Genomic DNA, 18,221 nt, shown 5'->3' on the forward strand with positions numbered 1-18,221 from the left:
AAATTTATAATCGTATGATATTCAGTCCAACGAGGAAGAATAACATAGTGCTAAACCGGTTACTACAGCAGAGGCTAATTGAAGTTGCGGCATCCATGACAGTTTCGGTGGACTCTGCAATTTAGATAAATTAATGAAGTTGCTTTTTACATATACAATGTATCAAAATATATTGTGTAAAATTTATCATAATTCTATTATTTCATAAAATTACAATTTTTTTAGCAAAATTTTCTGGATTTTTAAAAAATTTTACAATTTTCATGATGACTCAGGATATTTTTTCTTCAATTTGAAGTTTAGACTATTGTTTATTTGAAGTTTAGACTATTGACAATTTGAAGTTTAGACTATGTTATATTTTTGTGAATACAAAAGTATAACATTTTCGAGTTTATCTTTTAATCCTTTAACACAACCACAGAAGTAACAGTTACAATGGTTTGAAGAATAAACTTCTTTAACAGACAGACTCGAAAATGTTATATTTCTGTGAATAGTGTAAACTTAAAATTGAAAAAAATATATATATTTTACAAATGAAAAATTATAATAATTTTATTAAGTAATAAAAATTAATTTTAATATACACATATCGACATTACATTACATATTAAACACATAGTTTTACTGTCAAGAGACCTGCGACATCAGAAGACGGCCGGAGGGCCGAGCGGTAAAGGTGGCAGCCTACCGCTCTGGGGGACCCGGGATCGAATCCGAACGGGTCGAATAATCCCCAGGAATTTTTCGGGGGGTGGTCCGTTCGGATATGTCGGGTCCCGTCCCTCACCACCCGGTCGCCCCATTGTGGGCCTGGCCGAACCCATAATGGGCCTACTAAAAGAGGGCCTCTTAGTGCCCACAGGGCGAAAAGAGTTAAAAAAAAAAAGACCTGCGACATCAAAAACGTTCACGCCTATTATTAATTTATCTTCGGTACGATTCGCTATCAATCAATGAGATAGAACCCACCGAAACTGTCATGGCATCTTTCTCTTCAATTAGCTTCAAAAAGTGGCGCTGTAATCACTGCTACTGGCACTCTGTGTTATTCTATCTCGTTGGGTTCTATTTCGTTGATTGATAGCGAAGCGTACTGTAAGAAATAATCATGACAAATTTTTGTGCCTCTATCAATTGTACCAACAGTTATAAGAAAGGTTCAGGAATTTCATTTCACAAGTAAGTTATAACTATTAATTTTGCTCACACTATATGTCTAATAAAATGTTTAAAGATTAATTTAATAAAAGTAAACGAAAAGTGTCGAACTTACTTTAAAATTCTTTCCGGTTTATAAAAATTTAAATAATTAGAAATGTTTTGGATAGACACCTTATACATATTAAATTATGAATTTTAGTGTGTTTAATATCAGTGATAAGTAGGCCTAAATCGGATTTCATTCTTGTGATAGTGAAATTTAAAAAAAAACTTTTTTTTTTTTTTTTTTTGTCAGATTTTCACTCGCTGACGAATCCCTTCTTAAGAAGTTGACGTTGGTGGATAAAGCACTATTGGTGAAATTGTTTTATCTCAGCCACGAATTGCCGACTGAAACTTTACGAAGGTTTAGGACACGAAGAGAATGAAGAAAGGTTCAGGTCCAATCACTCCCGCCAGATTGGTTTCCCTAGTACGAGGTTTCGAAGAAACGAGATGTTTGTGTAATCGCCCACACGGTGGTGCACCACGTTTATCAAAGGTCCTTCATCATATGAAAACCGTATGTCAGCGCCAGTAACAGGAAAATTCAAAAATGAGCTATTAATCGAACACCCTGCATTTTATAAGACTCAGATTTGTTCCACAGTTCCTGTGAATTTTTTGCGTTCGCGCCCCTATCAACAAAAATTTGAACTATTTTCTTTTTCTCTACCCCGAAAAATCCCGTTCGTGAGAATAACTTTTATGCAAACCGCATTCAAATATACCAATTCTTACAACTTTTGTGAATTTTTAAACTTATTTACAGATTTATGGGACGCCCTTTTTTTTTTTAACTCTTTCCGCCCTGTGGGCACTAAGAGGGCCTCTTTTTTAGAAGGCCCGTTATGGGTTCGGCCAGGCCCACAATGGGGCGACCGGGTGGTGAGGGACGGGGCCCGACATATCCGAACGGACCACCCCCCGAAAAATTCCTGGGGATTTTCGACCGCGTTCGTGAGAATAACTTTTATGCAAACCGCATTCAAATATACCAATTCTTACAACTTTTGTGAATTTTTAAACTATTTACAGATTTATGGGACACCCTGTAAATATAGCAGCACAGACATTAAGTAGATCTGTAAGTAATGTTTTTATACTTTGTAAAAAAAATTACATAGAAGGCTTTAATAATGTTGATGCAACTGCTGAATTTACATTGAAAGTAAATGATATATTTGACATGCTTAATTCTTGTCACCCAATGGGGAGATGGACAGAGAGTCCAGTCACAAACAGAAACAAAAACCAATGTTTGAAAATTATTAACGAAGGAACTGAATGATTGTAAACAACTGTCCACTTCTTAAAGGAAGAAGGAAGATTCCAATAATTGGTCTAATAATTGATTTAAAAAATATAGAACAAATAACAAATCAATACGTTTGGAGTAAAAAGCCATTATTAAATTACCTTCTAACAAAAAATTCAGTCAAGATCACATTGAGTTATTTTTTTTCTGCAATTAGAAATAGAGGTGGTAACAACAACAATCCCACAGCATTGTAGTTTAAATCAGCATATAGGAAGTGTTTGTTAGCCAGAGTTTCTCCATCTCCAAAAGCTAAAAGTGAATTGAAGTGTACGGATATTCTTCCATTTTGCATTTCTAATAAAAAATATATAGAAAAGCAAGATTTATGAAGTTACAACATGATACAATGGGTTTAATTTCAACTACTGTCATCTTTCGTAAGAGTGATAATCTTTTCACTGCTACCGAGTTTAGTGAAGATTCTCATTACTCACTTCTTGTAAAAGCATTATTGAAACAATTTTTTATAATTCGTATTAACTATATGTGTCAAATGGAAAGTATTAAGATTAGAGGTGCACAAGTAAGACAAATGTTTACAAAAATGATTATATTTAAAGGACAGTGATACGCATCATTCTTTTTAAAATATGATACAGTATTTTGCATTACACTGAGTAGCGTGCATTGAATTGTGCTAAAATATTCTAGACAAATCTTTAAAAGTCAATAAAACTAACACGAAACACCTTAAAATTATACGACGCTTTAAATAATTTTTAATTTTCGGATTTGTTTAATTAGAATAAATAAAATCATATAAGAATTTTTGTTTTAATTTAATAAAAATTTATGCATTTTAAGTTTTCTGAAAATATTTTTCTTATATAATACTTCAAAAATTTTTATTTCTGTGGGAATATGCCAGAACCAACTGAATCAGTCGATCCTAAGAAAAGCAATCGAATTATCGTATTTACTCGCGTATGAGAGGAGGTTTTTATTTGTTTTTTTACTGCTTCAAAAACCTACATTGTCCAATACGCGCGAGCGAAGTATTCTTTGCGTTTTTGCAATAATTTTTGTGAACCGTGTATATCTGGGTCAAAAGGAACGTCGCTTTCAAAGAGATTGTATGAAAATAGCTGGTCACTTAGCAATGATTATAAATCTAGTGATTTCATATTTGTTAAACTGGTATTTTTAATGAATATTTGGACCTTTTGAATCATTAAAAATAAACTTTTTCCGGTCATGCTCATTATAATTTTTTGGTTTTTCTACGTGCGTGGACAATTCGGGAGACTTTTGTTTGTATTTGACCTGCAGTCATACAGGTGTCAAGTTAACCCAGTTTCCTATTATAGCTTTTACAGTCTACGCAATTTTCGCCGTATATCATGATATGCTTTTGAAATGAAGTAAATATTTTATAATGGAAACTAATTTATGGTATATATTGGTAAATGAACAGCGCTAAGCATTTCCTTGTCATAAAAATGTAGTGTATCGTATGTAATGCACAGACGTATGGAAACAATTTTACTCGTACAAAAATACAAAAATAACGTTTTTATAATTATTGAATGTTGTTTATGACATCAGAAAATACATTAGAAAACATTACCAAAGTGAAATCTGTGCATTAGAAGTTTAGAACGATTAAATTAATTTGATAAAAAAATCCCATAAAAAATAATTAAGCGTTAATCGCGCGTCAGTAAAGGTAATTACGTTATTACTAAAATAAATCGTAACTTGCAGTAAAAAATAATAATATCCGGTGTTTTTCATGAAAATTCACAAACTGAAATTTATGGCAGGCTTTATGTATGCCATCTTGTAACGAAATTTTAAACTAAAGACCTTCCCAAATTATTTATTTATCTGTTAATACATTATAGTGTAAATTTTGTGTGTTTCATTAAAAAACTAAAATATTTATACACTTATTTTTAAAGCCTCTCTTTTTATTAAACAAAAAAAAATATGCTATGTATAAAGTTACTATTTATTAAAAAAATAAAAGAAATGTTACTTCTAATTTGGTTCATAAAAGTATTAACATTTAGAATTGTATATTTTCACAAATTTTGAATTATGTTGAATTACTTGCATTTTTTAATTAAAAAAAAATTAAAAACGGAATTGACATATTATATACATTGGTGCCATCTGAAGATCACAATAGTACTGTACCTATGTTTTACATACACAAATATATTTTATATATCATAAAGAAAAAAAAAATTAACTTATCAATATATTACAAAATAATAATTAGAATGTATTATCTGTATTTTTTATTCTGATAACTTATTATTATTTTCATAATAATAAAATTCATTTATTATTTTAATATATTTAAATTTAAATTATCATAAATATCTAAACAATAAGAAATGAATTTATTTACTGAAATAATGCTTTTAAATAATGGAAAACATTTAAATTATTTTAATTTCCTAGATAGCTTCTACATCATAGGAACGTCACAGAAATAGAATGACGTCACCTTACCTATTGCAGGTATTCTGTGGTCACATGACCTGTCACGTGACCCCAGAAACACGTGTTTTTGTTTACAATATTTTCACTGTTATATTTTGTAAACTAATTAACAGAATTGAATTAAAATTTGGGAAATTACAGAAAGCGATGTATAACAAATATATAAAAGCATAAATTAGTACAAAAACTAACAAAATAATAAAAAAATTTACAAAAGTAACTTTTATACATTGCATTTACGATTTAAAAAAAAAACAATAATCAGACTTTATAAAAACTATAACGAAGTATGTAATGAACTCAATAAATTTGTGATATCACAAACACTAGCAAAAAAAGTAAAGAAACAGAAAAACGAAGATTTACCTCAGTACTAACATGACCTTGAATAATCTAAGTAGTGGGTTTATTTAAAAAATCAAAAATGACAAATTTATTTTAAAATAAAATCCAAAAAAATATTACTATGTAAAATAAAAACAGAAGAAAATGATCGCGAAAACTGCATATGTCTAAGATGTATAGTTCTCAATAAAAATTCTTTCCATACTGTTAACTATTCGCATTTTTCACCGGATGCTCGCCCTCTGGTGTTTAAAAACAAAACTATTCTATCTGGGTCGTTTGCTTAATTCTTGTGTATTATCAGCAGTAAAGATGAATAGAAAAAGCAAAGCTTTCTGTTGCGTTCCAAATTACAATTTCAAAGACTTACGGGAGCCTAATATAAGTTTTCGTCTATTCCCACACGAAAAACAGATGATTATTCGGAAATCGGTCGGTTATATTTATGAGCTTCTCCGAATTCTGAAAGAGTGGATTACTGTTAAGAATTGGCGGTTTCCCGATTGTCCAACTTTACACGAACAAGTTATGCTGTCAATTTTAAAAGATATTTTCTTAAAGTTAAAATGCCAGTAATTTTGTGTGGGACAAAGGATCGGATTTAAGCATTTCGAAGCCCTAAGCTGAACTCTAAGTCCCCTTACCAACCCTTCACAATTTTAGAAGTCAATCATAAAAAGAAAAGAATTAAATCAGATTATGTCTCCGATTTATACGGATATTGGAAGAAAAAGATGAGGTTTCACTAGTCTTGTTTTATAACTGAATTTAATTAAATTTTTATACTCATTCCATTAAAAATCTTTTTTAAAATTCGTTTTATCAATTTTTTTTAAAAAAGACCTTATGTTAATTCTTAGAAAAAAATTAATGAAATACTACACAAAATAAAAAGTAAAGCATATACTGTTGGTTCGTAAAAAAATGTTTATTACAAAATTCGACTTTAATTTTTTTTTTTACAAATGTTTGAGGCCCCTTGAAAGTCGAAGCCCTAAGCAACAATTTAAATAGCTTTTTACTTGTAAATCCAGTCCTGATAGGACAATGTCGAAGCTGATGCTCTTAACACAAAGGGCACAAATATGTATAGAACGATCTCTCACTTGTTTCGATACCACATAAAGACGTGTCCCGCTAGCAATAATTGTTCTACTATAAAATTTCTCGATAAACAGCTACAAGCAGCATATCATTATATCGGACAATAATATATGATTAATTTTACAATACTAGTTACAAGCGACCCAGATGAAGTAGCCATTTTGTGGAAAATGCAGCGCCGTCTATAGTTCATGAAAAACGCTGAATATAAGCGAGCAGATAATTCTGCCGTTTGAACGATACCAACCTGAGACTTAGGCCCGCAGAAATTTCTGCTGTAGAAGCACAAAAGGGTTAAATTAACCTAAAAAACAACTTCATTAATTTATCTAAATTGCAAAATACATTCAGTTATCATTAACTTAAATTTAGCCAATAGATGGAGTCCACCGAAACTGTCATGGCTGCCGCAACTTCAAGTCACCTCAATTGTAGTAACTGATTTCGCACTCTATGTTATTCTATCTCGTTGATAGAACCCACCGAAAAACTGTCATGACGTCCTTCTCTTCAATCAGCTTCAAACAGAGGTACACGCCGCCCGGCATAGTCCAAATCCACCCGTATCAGCAGGCCGTTCCTAGAGTATCTGCCGCCCGGGTGCGAGAATAATTTTGCCGCCCCTTCCCCCAAAGTTGTTAAAAATTTACAAATAAAAAAGATAAAGTAAATTTAAGTTTAAAAAAATTGTACAAATATACACAGTTTATTTAATAGAATATAATGTTACAACTTATTTGTAATGTAATAAAGAAGTTGTGTATATAAAATTTGAATTTGAAATATAATTAATAATATTTAGAATAGTACATATATTCAAATAATATTAGAATAGTAGTATTTTGATAATGATAATATTTAGAATAATATTTATGTATTATATTAATTTAATGATAAATTAATTTTTCCCTTTTTTTTAAGGCGGCTCGCGCCGCCCCTAGGCTTGCCGCCCGGGTGCCCCGCACCCTCTGCACCCCCTGGTCGGAACGGCCCTGTCCACCCGTATCTACGCCTCGAAGAGCTAACTCGTACCTCTTCGGCCCCCCCCAGCGGTTGCGTGCACACTTTTTAGGGAGCTACAGACGTCGGTTTGGCAGGGAAGGACCCTCCTGGGAGCGGACGCCTCAAAGTCAAAGATCAGAACGTCGATAGGCGTACCACTTCTGGATCGAAACCTCCGAGAGACATGGCTGTTACACAGTTACTGCAGCGTATACGGAGCGGAAGCCCTAGGTATCCAACGGGCACTACAAATAAGCTAAAGCCTTGACAACCCGTCTGTCATATGCTCCGACAGCAGGTCAGCTATACAGGCGGTGGGCAATATCTTCTTTTCTTCCCCGGCAGTATTTATTGACATAGCGGTCACTATTAGTCAGCACTCTAGTCTAAACCCATAGAGATCGGGTGGACCCCGGGCCATGTGGAGATATCTATCAACGAGGCGGCAGACAGAGCCGCGTGCAATGACACTCCGTCCGGCGCCTGGAGGAGGCCCCTCATGGTCCGTGATTTAATCCGGGTCATTCGGGAATTGCACAAAGTAGTGATAACGGAATCTTGGTCCGCCAGCCTACGACAAAAAGGCAGGAGCACTTCAGGGCTTTCGTCCTCGTACCATATATACACGCCTCCTCATGCAACGCGTAAACCCTCCTGGCCCGCCCTCGAACAGATACGGCCCCATTAAACGAGTTTCTATATTCTAGACGCCAACGCGCTATGCCAGACTGTCCACCTGTGGTGCCCAGGAGACGTCCCGCCATTTCTGGCTGATATGCCCTAAGTATAAAGAGGCCCGCCAAGACCTCGGCCGTACTTTGACGATAGACTTCGCAATCGTCCGGGACCTAACACCCATCTATTCGGCGAGAACTGACCTCCCTCCTCGCCAGCACGTGGAGGCCCTCGAAAGTTTCGTATATCGCTCATACCGCTTCGCCTAAAAGCGAAACGGAGCGCATCGGAGGAAAGGCCATCCGGCCAGAATCTCCATATAAACGAAAGAAAAGAAGAAGAAGAAGAAGATCAGCTTCAAAAATTGGCGCTGTAATCACTGCTACTGGCACATGTTATTCTATCTCGTTGATTTGGTCCCATAACTCACCCTAACGAGTTAATTTAATAAATTAAATTACTAATATTAGAAATTTATTTCATAAATAACTTAAAATATTATATTATTTTAAACGAAACGTATTTTAAAAATTATTTTATAATATAAATTCGATAAATTACATTTTGATGAAATTGTGAAACAATTTACGTCATCAATCAAATTTCGCAAGGAAACATGGGAAGATGGCGAGCGTTTGGAAGGTTATGACCTCTTGCTCCAGCAAGACTTTGCCATTTTTTACAGTTTTTTCCAAGTAATTATTTATGCATATTTTCAAATTGCTTCCATTATGTATTTGGGATGCATAATTTAATAGAAAATGATAAATGTATATTATCTTTTGATTAATTATAGGTCATTAATCAATGTGAATACACGTACCTTTTGAATTGGGGGTACGTGGATTAATGGAAGAAATGGATGTAATTGAGCTGATTTTAAATTCATTCGTATAATTTGAATGGTTTTGCTCCTATAGTCTTAAATTTAATTAAAATTTCAAAAAAAGAAACTACATTTTTATTAATAATTGTTGAGTCTATGGCATGAATTAATACCCTCTATATTAAATCCTTACAATATGGAGTTAAATTAAACTGCATACCTGCATTAGCTAGAAGTACAAGTTCAAGAGAGAGAAAGCACCAAAGAAGTCTCCACTTGAATATGGTTAATTACAGGATCCAATCAAAATATATAGAGCATTTCAGTAGAAAAATGCCCTTAATATAACTATAATGCCTAAATGGTAGCCCCCAATGGCGGTATCGTGTTTAACAGTTCAGCCTACGGCATCGAGTAGCCCACTTGACTGTGAAGTACTTGATGTAATATAGTTTTAAGGGTGTAGGGGCAAGCCCCCACTGGGTGCTGAAGTGTGAGCGGTAGCCAGCACCAAGGTACACATCTACATGCGAAGCATGTAGAATGATCGTAGACTGATACGTGTTAAAAACTGACCTTGGAGACGAATATCACACCAAGGGTCAACAATTGTGGGGGTGGTGTGATTTATGTAAAAAATACAAAAGAAAACATCGATTTTGCTAAAAAAAGTAGTGAAAACAACCGGTGCCCCATTAACGGAGGTGCTGCCATTGGGGTTACCTAGATGAACATTTACTGCCTAAACAACAAACAGCATCTAAGCAGGGGACCTATTCTGAGTAGTATCGTTAAGCTAACGAATACGATAAAAACCAGTTTCTATCAGAACCACGTGATTCGCGTTTAATCAATCGTGAAAATGCTATTCCGAGTCGTACGTTTCGTTTTCGGTTCCGATAGCCACGTGCGATAACTAAGCTTTTGTTATCGGTCACTCTCGAGCTGCCGTTAGGAACGTAACAAAAGTGAAAACAACATGGCGTCTTTTGGTGTAAGAATGATTTTATTTCACGAGCAATTGGAGACAGAATTAATAAGCTATGTTATTGTATTGCTTAAAAATAATTACTTTAACTGTTTACGAATATTGTATGAATAATGTAATTGCTTTCTTGTTAAAATTTAAAGTAAGTAGCTATAGCATGAACATTATTTCTGAAATAGGTTTTATTCGCATATGTATAAATTAAAATGATAGCTTTGAATATAAATATATAAATATATGACTATCAGTTACTTTTCGCCATCTTTCTGGATGTTTTTGTGAGCCGACTCCATCGCAATTCAGACGGTTGGCTATTTCTTGCCACAATTTCTGGCGATCTTTTACGGTAAAGGAAGCATCTAACTTCCCTGACATTAATTTCGGGTTGTCTTCCATAAAATTAACGAGCATCTCGGACTGGTGACTTGTAGTTCGCTGGCTTCGTTGTCCTTTATTCGACATTTTTAAACAAAACTATTTCACTAGCGTTGATACACAACAAAGCTAAAACCACGTGCTTCGCTCAGAAAACGGCGGGTTGCAGTCACGTCACAAAAATACAATGTTAACTAAACTGTGATTGGTTAAAGCGTAATAGCTATCGATAGCGTGGAACCCAGACGCATCTCGACCGACTACCCGTAGCGAAACCCACTTAACGTGGAGCACAGAATAGCGATTTGCCTAAGGTTTGTTAACTGCCTTTCGCTAAGGGGACTTATCGAATATCCCGTGTATCGCTCTCGTTGAGTTATCGGAAGAGCTCAGAATAGGTCCCCAGGTCTGTGGCAAACACTAAGAGAGTCCGAAAATAGTATCACTTGGTAGAGCTTGGTGTAGATAATGGTTTTTAAAAACATTGCCATTTGAGATATTATTCTTGCAGTTTTTCAATTTGTAGCATAGCTTCTGGAATAACTTTAACAAATACTAAAAGTTAGTTCCCACTGAGCAAATAGTGAATGAGAAAAGTGATTTTTATTCACCTAGCAAAATTGATCTGACAACCAAAAGTGAAAAGTGATTGCGAATTTTAAGTGGCTGATCATTTACGAGCAAGAGAAAATATTGTCCCGAAAAACAAAATGGCCACTTCCAATATTCTGTTATTAACCACGTTTATTTATTTATTCAGGAAAGAAAAAGATATGTCAAAAAGAAAATAATGCTGGGTGAGAGGAATACTTAAAAACTGCAAATTACAACATCTACTCTATTGAGCAAGAAAGTTTCTGTAGCCATCTTGAAAACAGCGAGAACCATGCAACAACTAGTAGGAATACAATTGGCGGTGAAAGTTCTTTGCTAGCGAAAAAACTCGACAGTTCCAAACTTCAAAGCGATTGGTGAAATGGTAAAATTGGCTGGTAATGACATTGTGTCTGACATGTTATTCTCTCTGTTTTTCACTTTTCACTTTTAGCCAGAGAATCATACTCAATGTGAACTAAGCTTAAATCATTGCTCTTTGATTTTGGCTTCTAGCTTGAATCTACAGAATTGTTTGTGTTGTGTTTAAATACACTTACATTCAGTTACTTGATATAAAAGCATCTGTCTCATTACTCTAATATAATCTACATTACACAGTCTCGCACTATATTGTGTTGTGTAGATGTGTGAGCAAATGCAAGGGCTAAGTGAAATTAGTGGACCAATTTTTTAAAGTTTTTTCTCTGAATCAAGTTCTATTGAATGATACCAAGTATAAATTTTAGGTGATATATTTTTTTGTTTAGACATTTTATAGTAAATTTAATATTTGTATTTGGAACTATGATTACATATAATTTTAATAAATGTTCACAAACACAAATGTTTAAAGTAATGAATACTAACTTTGACTATTGATTATGCATTTTGAAATACAGATATCTAAAAGTGTTTTTCTATTGAAAATCCTGTTTTAAAATGTTTGTTTTCAGAAATATACTGTATTCAGATCTTACAATTAGCCATATTCAAGTAATTCTTCTTTGAACATACATTATGTATACTTTACATCATATAACAAAGGGAGTTATGAATAAATAAATTCACACAGCAATAATCTTGAAGCAGCAAAATAATTTACTAACTCCTCCTTTCGGACATCCTCCTTTTTGTAGTTACAAAATTTTTAAGGCTGAAAGTACAACAAGTCCTCACTTTTATGTCATTTCATTATAATGTTAAGGAAAGATAAAAATACATTTGTAATTATTTACAATTATTGGTGATATCATTGTTGAATTTTCTTTTTAAGCAGTAAAATTGATTCTTTGAGATGGGGAAATAAATGCTGGAGATTGCAAACATGATGCAATAAGAATAAATATTAATTGAATTATATTTTGTTTGTTATTTAGTGCATAGTAAACTGAAATGCAAAAAAATTAGACACCTACCTAACTAATAATGTTTAGCTCCACCTGAGCTTGAATAACAGTGGCTACATGACAATGGCATAGACCAGGGGTGGCCAACATATGGCCTGCGTAATGGGTTTATGCGGCCCATGCATGATTAATTTTTCAATATTACCTACTTAACTTCCAATAATTGGTCAAATGGATGATTCGCAATACTACTACATTTTTTAAAAAAATTCCGTTGTAGAGATTTACAACTTTTGTATTCGTCTGTTATAAATTTACATTATTTGAAGAACGAAAGAGCCCACACTCACTGAAACTCATCTGCCATTTCGCCGTGTCACTCTGTTTATGCTGACGTGTGATGCACAGCCCCACCTGCCTGTCAACCTTTTTTTTTTTTTTTGCTTGTATGTTTCTTCGCATTGTAAAATGACATTGCGCATGCATCAGGAACTTCTGTTCAAACAAATCTGACCTGCCACCTGGGTCAGTGTATTTGTATTTAACATGATTTAATTTTAATATTTTGTTCGGCCCGTGAAAAAATTTTTCTTTCCAATTCAGCCTGGAGGCAAAAACTGTTGGCCTGGCATAGACTCTATGAAGTGTCTGAGTTGTACAATTATTTTAATCCAGTTATTTTAATCCAGACATGTTCAATGGCTTTCCATAATTCAGTTGCACTTGTTTGATAGTTCTGCAAAGCATTGAGTGACATTTGCAGTGTCCCATAAATGTTCAATAGGGTTCAAGTCTGGCAACCAGGATAGCAGCTGAAAAACTGTCAAGTGTTTCTTGAACCAATTGTTGTACTTCCTGTGCACCCTGTAGAGAGTACCATAATCCTGGTGGTACAAACTGTCAAAGTCGACTGCAATTTTGCCATTGGACCCTGTTCACACCAACAGAATGCATTCCATATCCGGATGAAGTTGCCATCAGCTTGCACAACACCTTGCTGACATGATGGATCCATGGCTTCATGTGGTTGTCCCTGCACATGAACACAACCATCAGCTCAAAAGAGCTGAAAACAAAATTTGTCTGACCACACAACATAGCAACAGTCGTCTAATGTCCAATTTCGATGTTCTCTGACCCAGGTGAGGCACAATGTCTGATCCCTGAGTATTGGGTGGTACCCGAATTCCAAATGTTTGTTCCACAAATTCCACTTGCTGGAAAACTGCTGTGCATTTTATTATATGTTATCTATTCCAGTTTTAGTTTTGGACTTTAGCATATATGGAAACATCAGCCAAGATATACAAGAAATTTGTGTTAGCCCTAACAAAGCAAGAGCTAAACTGAAATTCCTTCAGGAATATAAACTCAGTCAGGTCTTCCCTATATTTATATTGAGGATTAAACTACTCGACAGATATGAATCTCTCCTACCTAAGCTGAAATACTGTACCTGAATTCCAAGCCAGTCATCGCTTCCAGACGTACTTAAATTTTGATATAATCTTCCACAGTTACTAACAGCGCTGGCTGGAGACGATTCCTACGTCCATGGCCAATAAGCATCTCCTCTATGGCACTCAGCCAGCTATTGCTGTCCCCAGCAATGGGTGTGGTCCATTGCAGAAAGACTTTATGATTGCAGTGTATATGGAGATGATTCTAATAGAAGTTAAGGAGCTATTACCATGCACTGTCCACCTATACATCTGTGCATGCATATCCTTTCTAGTCAAACAGCTGCCTTCTCGTATTTTAAAATAGGATTTCCTCTCAATTTCCTACAGAAATTAGTTTTGAAGAAGAAATAAGTTATTTCTTACCTTCTATTGCAATAGTTGGATACACTTTTATTATAAATATTCAGATGAAGCAATCTTTCCCTAGAGTTAAACAGGAAAAGTGAGTAAATATAAAAATTAAAATACAGTAGAAGTTTGTTAATCTGTCAAGTGTGGGATGGAGCTGTTGCCAGATCATTGAATGTTAAACCTTGCTGCACATTTTGTTCCAATATTGACTGCTATACATTTCTGATTTGTTTACGCACACACTTTAATCAGTTTAAAGATGATAAAGTGCATGACTATACAGTGTTAAGAATGATTGAGAAACTTGCAAAAATGTTAATCAACATGTTATTACCTTTGGTTTTTAATATAGAGTACCTCATGTCCAGATTCTGACTTGCAGAATACTAGCATATTAGGTTATTATTGAACATTTCTGGATTATTGGCTAGGTTTTAGAGTATCAGATAAGTAAACATTCTAGATGAATGAACTTTTACTGTGTTAAAATTTTCTATTTTTTATCATTAGTGCCCAAGTTTATGTACCAGGTGTCCCAAATTGAACTCGATGTTTCCCAGCAGGCTACAGCACAAAAAGACAAAATTGTTCGTAATTAGTGAACTGCATTAATACAAAAACATATTAATCAAGACTGGCACTTTTTTCTCTGCATGCACGTCTCTTCATTACTTTAATGTATTCAGTGCTATTGCTGCAAAATTAGTTTCTAATTGATATTTTATGAACACTTTGAGAGGACAGACTGCACCAGTCTTCTCTGAGAAGCAGTAACCAAGGACTATCTAAATAAGAAGAATGTAAAATGCAAAAATTGCAATTAAATTTTATAACAATAAGTAATGATTTGCATATGGCTGCATTATCAGAAGACAAAATGTCATTGTTTCCCGTAAAGATGTTTTGTTGATAATGGGAAGTTAGAAAATTTCCAAAAGGACATATACGTTGTACACTGCTGCTGTTAATATAGTAAATGATTACTCAGCAAAACAGATTTAGATTATCCAGATTTGCTGAATAATTTTAATGTCATTGCTGAAAGAGGAATTGTATAATACAGTGATTGATATTACAAATATAATTTTTTACTATTTCATTTTAAATTGTTGTACTTAAATTATTATTTTAACTTTTCTTAATTTTTTCAATGATATGTATATTTTCTCAAAATTAGGAAGAACAGTTCTATTAGAGGTTAATAGCTGAACTTTGTTTTTTTTTTATTTAATTTTATATGGTTGATATATTTAGCATCGTGTTCAATTAAATGGTTTTTACACTAATCTTTTTGGTTAAATAACCAAAAAGTTATTTTGACCTTTGCAATACAAAATCCCCAGAAAGCAGGTTGGCTTTAATGACATCCTGTAGACAAGGGGTCTCCAAAGTAGTCAGTATTGACCCCTGGGGGTTGAAAATTAGTCAGGTGCTGATAGAAAATGGTTCATTAAAAATTATTAGACCAGTGGTTCAGGATGTTGTAAATTTGCACACTAAGAATACCTTTTCTATGAAAATGGTGCATGAATTAATAATAGCTCACCAGATTTATTTATTAACTATATTGGCAGAAAAGAAGAGGAGGTTGATAAAAGGTCAAGGAATCCAAGGCCTTACTGTAGACTGAAGTGGATATTGTGTTGAATTGGGACTGGAAGAGAGGAATTTTATCTTGGGATGTCTGGTCAAACTTGGATTAATATTAGGATCTTCTATCTCAACTATGCAGCCTGTCTGTGTTGGCAGTAGATTTGAGAAATTCGACAGGCAAGAGTAACAATTTATTCAAAACTAAGAGGGAAATTCAATTGTCTGATAAAAAGAATCATTTTTATTAGTGAGCTAAATACAGGAAATTCTCGTTAGTTTGAAATTCAAGGAATGAAATAATCGCAACTTCAAATTATCCAAGATTTACATATTTCTGTACGGTATGCCAAATGCCACAAAACTGATATAATTATAAAGTAAGCAGAATATGGCTATGTATATGTTATGGACAAAGTGATTAATCGGGCATTATGAATAATGACCAAAAAGGGCAGGCAGTGTAATAAATATTGATTAATTTATCAAATTGACCGGTCATTATGAATACTGCTATCACCTAGTTGGACAAAGTGATAATAATAAGTTGAGGAATGATCATCCGACATACGCTAGCTAATCGGCACTCAGTTGCGTGTGCATATCGTGTTTAGTACCAAATTTAAAATTTGATTGAAAAACCTCCACTTATTTCATTTAGAAATATTTATTTTTGTGAATTATTTCAAAGTATTTTAAAAACAACATGTAATCTTTTAAACCTAAGTACTATTAACTATATTAAGTAAATGGCAAAATTTTACCGATGTGCACCATCTTGACAGTGGTCGCGACTGTTTGTGCTCTCAATGGATTTCTCCCGGAGGGGAGCCGCCGGCAGGCAGCTGATTGTTTAATGTCACTAGATATTGATACAGACTGGTTATTGATACGTGTGTTCAAGAACTACCGTGAATAAATAACTAGTGATGTTAAACAATCGGCAGCCTGCCGGTGGCTCCCCTCTGGGAGGAATCTGTTGAGAGTACAAACAGTCGCGACTGCCGCCAAATTCAATACTAAACGCAATACGTACGCGCAATTGAGTGCTGATTGGCAAGCATATGTCGTATGATCACTCCTCAATTTATTAACATCACTTTGCCTGACTAGATATCTTAGCAGTATTCATAATGACTGGTCAATTTGATAAATTATTGAAATTTATTACAGTGCCCGATTTTGCTGCTCATTATTCATAATGCCTGTATTAATCACTTTGTCCATAACATATACATAACATTATTTTCATTAATTAATAATAATAATATAAATAAATTGCAGGTAAATAGTACATATCCAGTGAGAATACAGGTTACCAGATAGGTTAACAAAAAGTAAAGCAGAATTTCTCAAAATGTAGCCCAAATTATTTTTAACACATTAACCATCATCTGATGCACTGGTGGTCGTACTAATTAGGGCCATACAGAGCCATCTAACCCCCCGACATCACTATAACCAATGTAGTTTCACTATGACTGCTGGCTGTCAAACCACTTCATGAGGCCATACGATGGCTGGTGGTCGGAGCCAACTCAGAAACCCTCATAGGCCTACTGAAAAATCTACCTGAGTGTCCGAAACTTATCACAGTCCTTGATTTTAAATCACTATACCCATCGGTGAAGCTCCCTGCAGTTTTTTGCTCCCTCAGAGATTTCTTAATAACATACGTTCAGGATCAAGCATTCCACCAACATATACTAGAAATGGCCCATCTGGTCTGTTACAACTCGATCTTCGCTTTCAAAAGTACAATTTATAAACAGACGAAAGGCGTCCCCATGGGTAGCTCGGTATCAGGGGACCTATGTGAGATGGTGGTGAGGCAGATGGAAAGTAAAGTCATCCCACGGTATCTTCCGGATTTTTTGCTCTATAAGAGATACGTTGACGACGTACTCATTTTATGGAAGACGGAGTCTGATATAGCAGCCTTTGTACAAAATGTCAACAACAACCCATATGGCTTGGTCATAGATGTGGAGCAGATAAGCAGCACGGAGGCCCATTTTCTGGACATCGCCATCAAGATAGAAGCATCTACGATCCAAACATCCGTCTACCGAAAACCGACGGCAACACCAATATACATACCTAAGGGATCCTGCGACCCGTTCTCATATAAAGCGGCCGCTTTCAAAACCTTAGTAAGAAGAGCAACCTCTTACTCCTCCACTAAGAAAGCTCTGGACAAAGAACTGGCTTATCTTAAAAAGGTCGCAACAGACCACGGATACCCTTCCCTTATACAGCGTATAACCAGGCACATCACCAAGGAAACGCATCCACTGGACAAGCAAATGGTAGCGCTAACAAAAAAGACTTAGCAAGGCTTCCTATCACATACAACCCGCACGTTAGAGGAGTATATGGAGAAATAGCCAAAAAACAGCAGATGCAGATAGCGTATCGAAGAGGCCCCACAATAGCCGAAATCCTAAAAAATTGCAAAGACCCTCCGGATCCCAACAGAATGTACGGAGTGTACTCTATCCCTCTAATGGACAACAGATGGCAAAGAGAACTCGTTTACATCGGTTCCACTAAGCGCTCGTTAAAGACCAGATTAAAAGAA

General features: G+C 34.7%; 1 protein-coding gene across 1 annotated transcript in view; it reads left to right on the forward strand.

Moving 5' to 3' along the window:
- The first annotated feature begins 8,689 nt into the window (after nt 1-8,689).
- LOC136970135 (protein NipSnap-like) overlaps nt 8,690-18,221 on the forward strand; it is a 46,058-nt gene continuing 36,526 nt past the window's right edge. Inside the window, exon 1 of the mRNA XM_067264530.1 lies at nt 8,690-8,799. Within this exon, the coding sequence (XP_067120631.1) occupies nt 8,729-8,799 (71 nt within the window). The 5' untranslated portion in view covers nt 8,690-8,728. The remainder of the gene's footprint in view (nt 8,800-18,221) is intronic.

Source organism: Centruroides vittatus, unplaced genomic scaffold (assembly GCF_030686945.1).
Source record: "Centruroides vittatus isolate TY-2023 unplaced genomic scaffold, ASM3068694v2 contig_19, whole genome shotgun sequence".
Lineage (NCBI taxonomy): Eukaryota > Metazoa > Arthropoda > Arachnida > Scorpiones > Buthidae > Centruroides > Centruroides vittatus.